This window comes from Odocoileus virginianus, chromosome 1 (assembly GCF_023699985.2).
Source record: "Odocoileus virginianus isolate 20LAN1187 ecotype Illinois chromosome 1, Ovbor_1.2, whole genome shotgun sequence".
Classification (NCBI taxonomy): Eukaryota; Metazoa; Chordata; class Mammalia; order Artiodactyla; family Cervidae; genus Odocoileus; species Odocoileus virginianus.
Genome location: NC_069674.1, coordinates 86,349,884 through 86,363,252, shown reverse-complemented (window position 1 = coordinate 86,363,252; position 13,369 = coordinate 86,349,884). Strand labels below are relative to the sequence as shown.

The following is a 13,369-nucleotide window of genomic DNA, read 5'->3' as shown; positions in this document are numbered from 1 at the left end:
GGTCATTACTGGGTTGAAGAAAAGACTTATAAAAGGCAGACAGGATTTGGAGGCAAGAGTAAGACTTCCATCTTGTGCATGCAAAGTTTAATAGGGCTTTGCATCAATGAAATAGTGATTTTAGTAGGCAGCTGGTGGACAGTTCAGAAGAGAAAGATATAGATCTGAAAGTTATTAGCATTTGGATGGTGTTTCAAATCACAGGGATGGATGAGCAAGAAGGCAGAGAATTGCACAATCTGGATATTTAAAAGTTAAGCAGAGTATCAGGCAGGCAAAGACTGCTCCAAATAATCAGCATGAATGAATATGATGACTGATGAGCAGTATATTCCTTCAGTGGTAGATGTGAATCTAGACACAGACATGCCAGATGTTGATAATGACCAGCCCAAGTCTTCAATGTATATAATCTATCAGACTCTCCCCATCAAAATCAAGCATTTTCTATTCATTTCACAGTATCATTACCCTACCTGAAAGTGCACTGAACTAAAGTTAGAGAGCTATTAGGATACTGCTAAATTGATACTGCTTAAATAATAATAAGCAAAAAAACAGTTTAGGAACTGGTGTATCTGTTTTGCAGAATGGCAGATGAAAAAGATCATAAACTTTCATTTTCAGTATAGTCAGAAACTTTTAATTTTACCCATTCAGCCAGGGTAAGGACTAACATAGCTAGCATTTTTCAGTCATAACCAGTAACCAAAGTCAAAATGTTATTCCTTTACATTTGCACACAGAATTTTATTCCAAAGGATTATACCCAGGGAATGAATGAGTCCAAGATTATTGTTTTCATCTGACATTTATTTTTCAATGCCAAGAAGTAGAATCTTAGCTGCCCAGGTTTTTTTTGAAAGTTTCTATCCAGAAGTGTTACTTTAATTAGCCTAATTTAGGCAAATTTATAGGATTCACTGGAAGGACTGATGCTGAAGCTCCAATACTTTGGCCACCTGATGCAAAGAGCTGACTCATTAGAAAAGACCCAGATGCTGGGAAAGATTGAAGGCAGGAGGAGAAGGGGATGGACAGAGGATGAGATGACTGGATAACATCACCGACTCAATGAACATGAGTTTGAGCAAGCTTGGAGAGATGGTGAAGGACAGGGAAGTCTGGCGTGCTGCAGTCCATGGGGTAGCAAAGAGTCGGACACGACTAAGCAACTGAACAACAATGTTTAAGAAAATTTAAAACATAACCTAACTCTAACTCAGGCAGTTCTTGAGGTATTGTTCAGGAACCTCTGGGGTGTAGGGAAAGGGAAGCAAACAGTGGTATTTTCAGAATGGAGCATGACAGTTAATGGAATGTGCTTGTGTATTTCTGTGTTCCAAAATTCCTTAGTTTTAATATTTACAATACAATAAATATTGATAGACAAAGTTCACATAAACAGAAGCTATCTGGAGTCCTTAATAATTTTTAAGTGTGTAACAGGGTCCTGGGACCAAAAATTTGGTAATTACAACTCTAAGTTTCTTTACAGCCATGTATTTGGTATGAGTTTAAGCTTACCCTGACAAAGTATCGCATGATCTTGTTCTGGAAATCTCCAGGAGGTAGCAATAAATATAATAAGACCTCACACAAATCCCTTAGGAATCCTAGAAATAAAAAAAAAGGAGCTATAATAACAGAAAATACAAAATCTCCACCTACTCTTGATATAAAACACAAATAAAGTAACAGGATTAAGCAGTTTGCTGATTATACAAGCTTATTATCTTAATAATTAATCAGTATTCAATAAAAACCTTTGTTATTCTCCCAATAGCCAATCTTCATTAATCAAAGTAATATACACTTTTTTACTTTGCCTAGTTCTACCCTACATCTTGAGTTGTTGAGAAACTTCAATTACAAAAGTGTTTTCCCCCAAAGTTTTAGTTGCACCAAGTATTCTACTCTTCTACCACACATCTCTACATACTTAAGTTATCTGCACATTTAAAAATATACTTACAATTCTTTTTCAAGAAAGAACCTCCACTAACTTTGCAGGTAATAAGAAGAAGAATATGCTCTTCTATTTTACTGATTGAAGAGGGCTTGATTTACATAAAAGAACTATACATCATTCTAACTATTTCTTACATTTAGTTATTTTATTAATGCTGCTGCTGCTAATGAAGTAGCAATTAAAAACTGAACTGCATAATAAATATAAAAAGGAAAGAAGAAAAAAGGAAAAAAGCAGAAAAGAAGGCAAAGAGAAAAGCTGAGCACATTTTAAAAATCTAAGAAAACAATTTCCACAACTAGCAATGCTTTTCTGAGTTGTTCATATGCTGACACTTCCTGGGAAGGTAATTATATAGCTGATCCTGATAATCAAAACAACATGCCAAGTAGCACAGACTAGGTCATTGTAAAACTAGGAAAAGACAACATCCTCAGTTAAAACTTATCTGGTCTAATATCTCAAAAAGAAACATCAATTCAACTCTATAAATTTCATTTGAAACATTATCATCATTCCCTTAGAAAATATTTACGATAATAGGTGTACCCTTGAGTTAGAAATAGTAAATTCAAGGTGAAGATCAAAAAAAGTAAAGTCATAAGGATAAAATGTTTGTGTTTGCTATATTTTAAAAGACGACAAAAGAAGTTCTCTTTAATTGAAAAGGCTCTCTTTAAAAGAAAAAAGAATCTGGAAATTTAAGAGTTAAAAGATAAAATGAGCAGTAGTGTTTTTACTAAGCTTCCTGTCCCATAAGAATAACTTCACTCTTAGATTTTACCCTGGTATTTGTTAAATGGTTCTGCTAACTTGCCTCTACTAATGTGAACAGTTAATATGCTTAAAAAGTTATATTAAAAAGAAAACCTTCTTCATCTTTGGGAGAAGTGCACACTAAGTCACGGCAAACGTCCTTTTCCATTTCAACTTCAACTTCAAAGAAGGTATCTACAAGATCTTCTGCTGTACCTGGACAGAAAAGGAACAATTCAAGATTACAGAATAATAAAGAAAAACAGATTCTAAAATCCTAATTTTCAAATGGGATAAAGATATTATTACCTTTCACTTGATCATCCTTCTCTGTTATCTTTTGTTGGGCCTTTCTGAATACTCGTAGGTGTGTGCCAAAATCATCTACAAGGCGTGTAGTAAAATAAGGTTGCCAGTCTATTTCTTTAGACCTTATAACAAACACATTACATAGAAGGATGACTTTTTTAAATCAAAAAATAAATTTATTCAGTGACTACTGAAAAACAACATGATCATCACAGACTGAATTTATTTATACTGAGATTTTGTTCATTTAATTAGTATTACACCTTAGCCTTTTCAAAAGACCCATAGTTTATCAAATCTATTTAAACTCTTGAACAGTATTCTTTGAAGTATTTTACGTATCGAAGCTTAAAAGTACTAAGTGCTTAAAATTAAAAAAAGGAAAGACAACAGGCAATTTCTCATCCCAGACGTAACAACACATTAAGAGCTGAGAATGCTTTTGCTTGTTTTTAGAAGAGCACTTGGGATTTTTTATTCTTTCTGAACCCCTTCTGAATTCTCCACATTCTTCCATTTAGTTATACAGTTCAAGTTTTGAACCAAATACCTTTGGTGTGAGCCTGATTGGTTTCTGTTTGCATATATAAACACTTAAAAACTCGACTATTCAAAATAACTATAGTCACTTGGAAATGGTTTAAAGAATAATGTATAAAATACCACACTTACCCACGAAAAAGGTGGTAACTAATTTTATTAAGCTACCTAGTACTCTCATAAAAGAAGACTTCAATAAACACTGCTAATTTAGCACACCAGTGAAACATAACAAATAGATAAATACAAAACAGATTGCACATCTCTTTTGATTAAGTGATATTTTTAAACAAGCATTTTTTTCAATGCTGTTCTCCTTATATTAACACTGAAATTAATTTATCCCTTTAGGAACCTACCAAATAGAAGACAAAGAGTCTATTCGTAACAATGCTGAGCAATAAAGGAACAACAACAAAAAAGTATACCATAAGTCATCATGCTAATTCATAAAAAAGCAAGTGAGTTAGCTAATTTCATTACTGTTTTTGGAGAAAAACCTTATAAATGTTAACAGCATTGAGGAATATCACAGATGGTTGTTTTCAAATAAGAAATTATTAACATTAATATACTTTTTAATGTGCAATTATAATCTATTATACACATGGAAAGTAAAAGTAAATTGTAAGTACATGAAATACAAATCAACTTAATAAAAATATAGGTAACCTGAGTTCTGAGATTTGCAGAGGGGTTACCATTCAACTACATGAGCCATGTATATAAGTATACACTAAATAGCAATATTCAGTCTCAACATAAAACTTAAATACTTAAACTTGGAGGTCTATAGAATCTTTGTTTCTTATTTTAAAGAGAAAAGCACTATCTGTGTAAGCATCTTTCAAAAATCCTTACATGAATATCTGTACAAAATCATCCAAACTTGAAAATTTGTATAAGAACAAAATTTACTTGGTATAGACCATAAATTCATTTAATCCATAAAAGGTTCATTCTAACAACTTTAGAAGCAGAATCTTTCAAATTGTATGTGTTCTGTTTCATGTATAGTGCTGTTATAGAATTTACTAAAATTCAAACGAAATAAATTCATTAATTTTAGAAGGCATTCTAAAACCTATCTCAATTCATCTTAGAAGATGTAAATGAGACATCTGAAGAGGATATAAAAGGATGTAAAAGTAATATTTAACATGACTGGAAGTTAATAAGTAATGCAAATATAAAAAATTATTTTAATTATTAAACACAGATTTCTATTTTCAATATACAAATACACCGAGGTGAGGAAAACAGGAAACAGAATAGTTCATATTCCCTGTCCAAGGTAATTATTTTCCCTCTGCTTGACTCATTTTCACTGAATACATGCAAATTTAATGTAAATCTCAATTCAAAGGAACTATTCCAGGTAAGGAAGATAGGAACAACAGTAGTACCTGACTGCCCACTTATAAATTAGGAAAATAACTACTAATAATTTCTAGTAGTATTTACCTTATAATTTGAAAACATTTTGTTGATAGCGAAGTACTTCCTAAAATTATGGTATATGACTAATATATAAAAAGTGCAATGTAAATATAAATTTAAAAATCATTCAATTTATGTAATAACCACATTTCCTTCTATTGATCTACAAATAGCTTTCTATTTGAGTTCTTAATACTATTATTCTTAAATCATGACTGCAGTCAAGGCTCTTTTTCACTTTGTTTAAAATATTTCCCCACATGTCTTCCAGTAAAAACATCTACATTATTGTACAATGAATCCTATTATCTACACTTTCATTTTATTACTACTAAGCTTTCATTTCTTGAATTAAAAAATGAGAGCATACTTCCTATATGACCAAGAGAATAAGGAATATATTCAACCCTACCCCCAAAAAATAAAATTTACAGTAGGTTCCTGTAGCTTATATATCTTGATAGAATGATTGCATGAATTACAACGGTTAACTAGGAATGCAAATAAGAAATGAAGTCTCAAAGAACAAAAGCTACAGTCAAACTATAAAGTGTACCTCTCTGAATATATATTAGGCATGCCTTATCTTCATCTCTAATACCAGCATCTTATTCCTGGCCTTTTAATTGGTCTCCCATGTCCTTTCTTGTCTCTCCCTTCATTCTATTTTCCATAGAGCAGCCAGAGTGATCTTTATAAAAATACAAATATGATAATACAAAACAAGAGCTTTAAAAACACTTGAATGACTCCTGATCACGCATATCTGGGTCCCTGCTTACTTCCTCATCATCTGTTTCGATCTCTTCCTTCCTCTTTGGTTCTGTTCTTATCTCAGTGCCTCTGGACAGACTATTTCCTCTGCCAAATTTGCTCACCCTGTCTACTCCCTACAAATTTACCTTCTCTCCTCCACATTCCCCTGACAATTCCCATGTATACTTTTGAGTTTATCTAAAATGTTGGTTCCACACACAGCACCCTGCATTGACCCTCACCCTCTGCCCTACTCCTTCACACTAGGTCTGGAGATATCTGGTTACAGCGTTTAGTTCTATAGCACTTAGAATCTGCAGTTAAATAATTCAATTGCTGAGATAAATCAGGGATTTCATCTGTTTTATTCCACTGTGTTTGTTTTATTCACAGTGCTGTTCCCAATGGCTAAATAATATGTTAAACACTGGAGGCACTCAATACATACTGATTTATTGATTTCTCTTTCAGGGTCAGAGCACTGTTAACAGGTGTCTGGAGAATGGCCACATGAACCACCTAGAATAGCTGATTCTTTACTCCTTAAAGTTCTGAAGTAGGACACACATTGATTGAGAAGCTCTTTTTGCCTCTCGAAAACCTAAAACTACTTAATGCTAAAGCCTAAAAAAGGCAATGAACGTCCCAAATATGGGGCTGAGACTAAGATTATACAAATTCCTTCACTGTTTCCATCTATTCTGAGCAGTAAACAGCTTATTATCAGTAACACAAAACACACATCAAAATCAATTAAAGTTTCTGTAAAGAGGCCCTGAACTGGCATACCTGTCCTTGATTCAAGTAAAAGATACACCATTTCATTAGTTGGGAAATTCAGCAAGTCATATCACATCCCACGGTTTTTCTCTAGGGACACTCACAGCTTTAAGAATCTATGATTAACCAAATACAACACACACATACACAGGCACAGAGGAACACAGTACATGGAAAAGTGATAATGGGTAAATAAAATATCTGATCAAAGGAAGCAATCATGAATGTATGGCATTTCAACTTCAATCATATAAATCATTCAATATAAGACCAAGGGAAGACCTTTTGATTAAGGTTTTGCTAAGAGTTATTAATGTAGCCTTTGTCCAACTGAGCTATTTCGAATCCTGAAAGATGATGCTGTGAAAGTGCTGCACTCAATATGTCAGCAAACATGGAAAACTCAGCAGTGGCAACAGGACTGGAAAAGGTCAGTTTTCATTCCAATTACAGAGAAAGGCAATAACAAAGAATGCTCAAGCTACGACACAATTGCACTCATCTCACATGCTAGTAAAGTAATGCTCAAAATTATCCATGCCAGGCTTCAGCAATACATGAACTGTGAACTTCCAGATGTTCAAACTGGTTTTAGAAAAGGCAGACGAACCAGAGCTCAAATTGCCAACATCCGCTGGATCATCGAAAAAGCAAGAGAGTTCCAGAAAAACACCTATTTCTGCTTTATTAACTATGCCAAAGCCTTTGACTGTGTGGATCACAATAAACTGTGGAAAATTCTGAAAGAGATGGGAATACCAGACCACCTGACCTGCCTCTTGAGGAACCTATATGCAGGTCAGGGAGCAACAGTTAGAACTGGACATGGAACAACAGACTGGTTCCAAATAGGAAAAGGAATACTTCAAGGCTGAATATTGTCACCCTGCTTATTTAACTTATATGCAGAGTACATTATGAGAAATGCCAAGCTGGAGAAAGCACAAGCTGGAATCAAGATTGCTGGGAGAAATAACAACAACCTCAGATATGCAGATGACACCACCTTTAAGGCAGAAAGTGAAGAAGAACTAAAAGAGCCTCTTGATGAAAGTGAAAGAGGAGAGTGAAAAAGTTGGCTTAAAACTCAACATTCAGAAAACTAAAATCATGGCATCCGGTCCCATCACTTCATGGCAAAGAGATGGGGAAACAGTGACTGACTTTATTTCTCGGGCTCCAAAATCACTGCAGATGGTGATTGCAGCCATGAAATTAAAAGACGCTTACTCCTTGGAAGAAAAGTTATGACCAACCTAGACAGCATATTAAAAAGCAGAGACAATACTTTGCCAACAAAAGTCTGTCTAGTCAAGGTTTTTCCAGTGGTCATGCATGGATGTGAGAGTTGGACTATAAAGAAAGCTGAGCACCAAAGAATTGATGCTGTTGAACTGTGGTGTTGGAGAAGACTCTTGAGAGTCCCTTGGACTGCAAGGAGATCCAACCAGTCCATCCTAAAGGAAATCAGTCCTGGGTGTTCATTGGAAGGATTGATGTTGAAACTGAAACTCCAATACTTTGGCCACCTGATGTGAAGAGCTGACTCACTGGAAAAGACCCTGATGCTGGGAAAGATTGAGGGCAGGAGGAGAAGGGCAGGACAGAGGATGAGATGACTAGATGGTATCATCGACTCGACAGACATGGGTTTGGGTGGGCTCCAGGAGTTGGTGATGGACAGGGAGACCTAGCGTGCTGCGGTTCATGGGGTCGCAAAGAGTTGGACACAACTGAGCAATTGAACTGAACTGTCTTGAATAAATCATTCTCACAAAGAAGTTATGGTTTCCAGTTTCTTTTAAATGACATAACAACTAAGGACATTTGTAAACAAATCTGAACGCAGAGTAAGAGTCTTTCAAGGCTCTTCACCAGTATTTTGTAGTTGTCTTTTGCACACCTAATTTAATTGCAATCTATTTAGCAACTTGCTCTGAGTAAATTCCAAAGCAAGTGACCTCATTTTCACAGGAACTACCCTGTCATACTCATTTCTTCAAAATAGGTAGGAGTAAATTAAATTATATGATTACAATAAAAAGTATAACCAGGGTACACAGGTTCAGAAACAAATACAACTTCCTTTTTTAATACACTCAATTGTCTTGCTCCTCTAAAGCATCCATGTTCAGCTTACACCACAGACTTTCTTTGCCCAAGAATCTATTAATACAAGTGACTTTTGATAAGTTTAAATCTCAAAAAGTGGGAACAGAAAAGGGCAGAAGTACAAGAAAGTAGTCTATTAGCCTAGCTTTAATGCAATGGGCTTGAGTCAGTATGTCATACAAAGGGAATGGACTGGCTAACTAAAGAGAATTTCTACTATAGTAGTCCAGAACTGGTACCATTCCAAAAAGAGTTTACAATTTTTTGACAATACTCACACACACAGAAATAAGCAGAAGTTAAGTGCTATGTCATAAGTCAAAAAAGATTGAAAAAATTTGACGAATGAGGACTATCACTGATGAATGAGTACCATTTAACAGGGAAAGTAAGGATATAGGAACAAGCGAAAGAAGGGAATGATCAACCCCAGAGTCATCAGGTAGACTTGCCTCACTAAAGAAGTGGGTGACTGCTGGGCAGTAGAAGCAATCTTCGCACACTTGGCAGAACACTGTCCTGGAAAAGGTCCTTTATATCAAAATGAAAACAGTCAAAACTGATCTTCCCACAGAAACAATCCTATGATTAATGTTTCATTCCTGATGCTGTATTACTTTTTCACAGGAATGATTACTAAGATATTATTTTAAAACATTAAGAATAACACAGTATATTGCATAGAATATACACTGCATAGTATTCATGTTTGTATATGTGTGAATATATATCAAAAGTCATACACACTTATCACATATAAAGGCTTTTTAAATGTATATTAATCAATAAGGGTAATATAATAATCAACTGCATAAAATACAATAACATGCATTAATCTCCTAAATGAGGTCTTTTACCTTCTAAAGAAGAAATATCAGATTTTTTTTTTTTTAATCACTAGCAAAATTCCTAGTTTTACTGGGTAGATTTTGACAAGCATCTTTGAAGACATTTTGAGAAGTTCTATTCCACTAGATTTTTTGATCACCTGACTCACAGCCATCTTTTGCCGAAAGTGAGTGACCTATCTGTAAAAGAAAAAAATTCCTTCCTTGAGTCACTGAATCAGAGTTAACCCTCTCAGAATTCACTATCATAAAGGATATACTCTTTAAAATACATAAACTTTTACATGTTTCCATCCTTAAGAGTTCTTGAGGGTGTACTTTGTTAGCGTCAAAAGCTTCAGACTAAAATTGAATTTGAGCAATATTTTAAAAGCAAAGAATTGTAAACTTGCTTCTAAATCCATTTAAAGACTCTCCCTTCTTCCAGTCTCAATTTGCTCATAAATATTTCAAGTTACCATAACCACTTCCCTAGAGCATCTTTGCTTCCCTTTTAAAAACTACTTCAAGAATTTAGTTATAAGGACTGAGTATAAAATAATTAAACTGACTTTTTTCACAACATTACTAAATTTACATTAAACTCATGATCACTCTCTACCATAATCCTCAAAAACACATGGAAAATTACTCTTTCACAGGAGCTAAACCAGCAATGACGAGGACACAGTTTCACGGCTCTGTGGTTACTAGTCTGCTCCCTTCCCTCAGCTGCACCTCCTACCCCCGTGTGCTGCAGCAGGCGTGCGTGCTAAGTCGCTTCAGTCAAGTCCGACTCTTTGTTATCCTATGGACTGTAGCCCGCCAGGCTCTTCTGTACGTGGGATTCGCTTCCCTAGGGGATCTTCCTGACCAAGGGACTGAATTCATGTCTCTGGCACCTCCTGCATTAGCAGGTGGACTCTTTACCTCTAGCTCCACCTGGGAAGCCCCATGTGCTACAGGGGGAGAGCCAAATGAGCACATCTCTCTCCTAACCCACATGCAGTGACTTTATTTTAAGCTCACAGCTTAAAATCAACCACGGTGGGAACTTAAAGTACAAAACTACAAATGTATTGTTTTTAGTATTCTACAGAGAAGAGCAGTAGTTTAGATAATCAAGTAAAAAACTGTCAAGTTTCATTGATACAAAACTGCTTAACTATAGGGAAAAGACTGGTCTAGTTAATATCTTAATGTTTGAAGTCTTGCATCCTTTCTGACCATGCAGAAATGTAATAAGAGGTTTAAATATAGTTTATCATCGTCCTGGTCTAAGATTTACTACCAGTAAAACAGCAGACCAGAGAAGTACTTTAATCCCAAAGTAAATTAAATCTAAAAAAATAACTCTCCAAATGGTATTCAAAATGTGGGGTGTGATAGAGAATATGAGTGTTTTAAAGAGGAGATATGAGTGAAGGCAAACAAACCAAGATTAGTACCAACCATATCAGAGAATCTCAGTAATTCAGAACTGAAAGAGATCTGAAAGAATTACCACAAACCCTTATAATCACAGGGCCAAAAATGTAAATTACTTATTCCAGATTAGTTACTGATATAAAGGTTTCATTAAAACAAAAACAGGATTCCTGAGTTTCAATTCAGTTTATCTGCTACACCTTGAACTACACGAAATCTTCTGACTCATAAAAGTTATAAACGAATTGGTAGAGATGGAGAAAAACCCGGGCCTGCAGTTTTACACAGCCACAGGATGGAAATGGTGCTCAGTGAACTACAACCCCACGTAAGAAACCCATCCAGTTGTACATCTCGGGAGCCAATGCTTCAAAGAGGTCAACAATGCGGAAGTTCTAAAGAACTTCAATCTCCAAATATAAAGAAAAACTTAGATAGAAGAACACACATAAAGCTCACTCACCTATTTTAGAGGCTGAGTATAAAGAGCACAGAGCTGGGCGCCTTAAGCTACATGAAAAAAAAAAAATAACCTGGGGCTAAGTGTGCATCTTAAGTATAATGTTAAGTACTAAAAATTAAATTCATGTTATTAAGTATTTTAACAAAGAAGCTTTTCAGTAAAATTTATCTGATAAATGAAACATTCGTAGACCCAACAGTGAAATACATTAAATTCTGTGGGAAAAATTTACCAAGAAGTCATAAATGGAAACTCGGTTAACAATAATCTATTGAGCATTGACTACACCATTATGTACAAAAACAACTATATTTAAGCACTAATTTCAAGATAACTTCCCAAGGAAGTAAGGATACAATGGTTGTCTGTACAAAACATGTCATATATAGCTGAAAAAAAGGATTTTTTAAATTTATGTGCTCATAATAATATAAAAAACAGAAAAACAGGAAAATAAATTTAGTTGAAAAAAGTCATCCTAGATATATTTTTTTTTAGTGCTGAGCACCAAATGTTCCTGTCTTGGGCTACAAGAATAATGCATGCCTATTTTGTAAAATGTCATTTCTTTCTTTAGATTTTTCTATATCAGCTATAAATTAGCCATAAATCCACAATCCAAAAGTCACTGTTAATATTTTACTATTTTTTTTCTCTGTTTGCTATGCTCACATATTTACAACTTTTAACACACCTAAAATCATACAACTTCTTTGTATGAGTTTTATTCCAATATTTTTCCTATTTCTTGAATAATACAGTTGCGTATTTTAAAGGATGCAAACTCCTTTTCTAAAGAGCCAAAGAGCAACGGTTTCAGGCTTTGCAGGCCACATCATCTCAGTCAGTTCTGCCACTATAGCACAAAAGCAGCCATGGACAAAATACAAACAAATAAGCATGACTGTCCAATAAAACAATAAAACTGTATTTAAAACCAGGAAGCAATACAGTATAGTCAACAATAGCCTAGTTTTAACACAGCAAAAAGCTCTGAAAGACAGTCTCTGTGCAAGATATACAAATAATTAATTAGCACAAGAAAAGATGCTTAATATCATTAGCCATCAGGAAAAGGTAAGTCAAAACCATAATGAAATACACTTCAGACCAACGAGAATGACTTTAACCAAAAGCCAGACAATAACAAGTACAGGCAAAGAGGTGGAGAAATTGGAACACTCATACATTGTTGGCAGGAATGGGCAGCCACTTCTTAAAAGTTTGCAGTTCCTCAAAAGATTAAACAGTTACCATAAGACCCAGAAATTTCATTCCAAGGTATACATCTAAGAGAAACGAAAACATCAAGTCTACACAAACATGTACATGAATGCTCATAGGAGGATGCTTTATAAAAACCAAAAAAAAGACACAACCCCAATGTTTACCAACTGATGAATGGATAAACAAAACATGGTGTGTCCATACAATGGAAAATTATTCAGCAATGAAAAGGAATGAGTAATAATATATGCTACAACAAGGATGAAGATTGAGGGCAGGAGGAGAAGGGGATGACAGAGGATGAGATGGCTGGACGGCATCACTGACTCAGTGGAGATGAGTTTAAGTAAACTCCGGGAGTTGGTGATAGACAGGGAGGCCTGGCATGCTGTGGTCCATGGGGTCGCAAAGAGCTGGACACAACTGAGCGACTGAACTGAACTCAACAATAAGGATGAACCTTGAAAACATTACAAGTGAAAGAAGCTAGTCACAAAAGATCATATATTATATTATTTCATTCACATAAAATGTCGATAAAGACATAGAGAGAAAAAATATATAGTTGACTACCTAGAGGTAGAAACCTTGTGGGGGATATGGGAAGAGACTGATGAGTGGATATCAGGTTTCTTGGTCGGGCCATTAAAACATTCTTAAACTAACTGTGATAAAGGCTGCACAACTCTGAGTACACTGAGAGCCAACACCTTGAAGTGGGTGAGCAGTATGGTATATGAATATAAAAATATACAATTA

The 13,369-nt window shown here is 34.9% G+C and overlaps 1 protein-coding gene across 4 annotated transcripts in view; it reads right to left on the bottom strand.

The window, feature by feature from the left end:
* SNX13 (sorting nexin 13) overlaps positions 1-13,369 on the bottom strand; it is a 139,765-nt gene that overhangs the window by 68,278 nt on the left and 58,118 nt on the right. For all 4 annotated transcript variants that reach the window (XM_020901465.2, XM_070470537.1, XM_020901464.2 and 1 more), the window contains exons 6-8: positions 3,038-3,159; positions 2,843-2,944; positions 1,528-1,616 (exon numbers count right to left, since the gene is read on the bottom strand). In XM_020901465.2, coding sequence (XP_020757124.1) covers positions 1,528-1,616; positions 2,843-2,944; positions 3,038-3,159 — 313 coding nt within the window. The remainder of the gene's footprint in view (positions 1-1,527; positions 1,617-2,842; positions 2,945-3,037; positions 3,160-13,369) is intronic.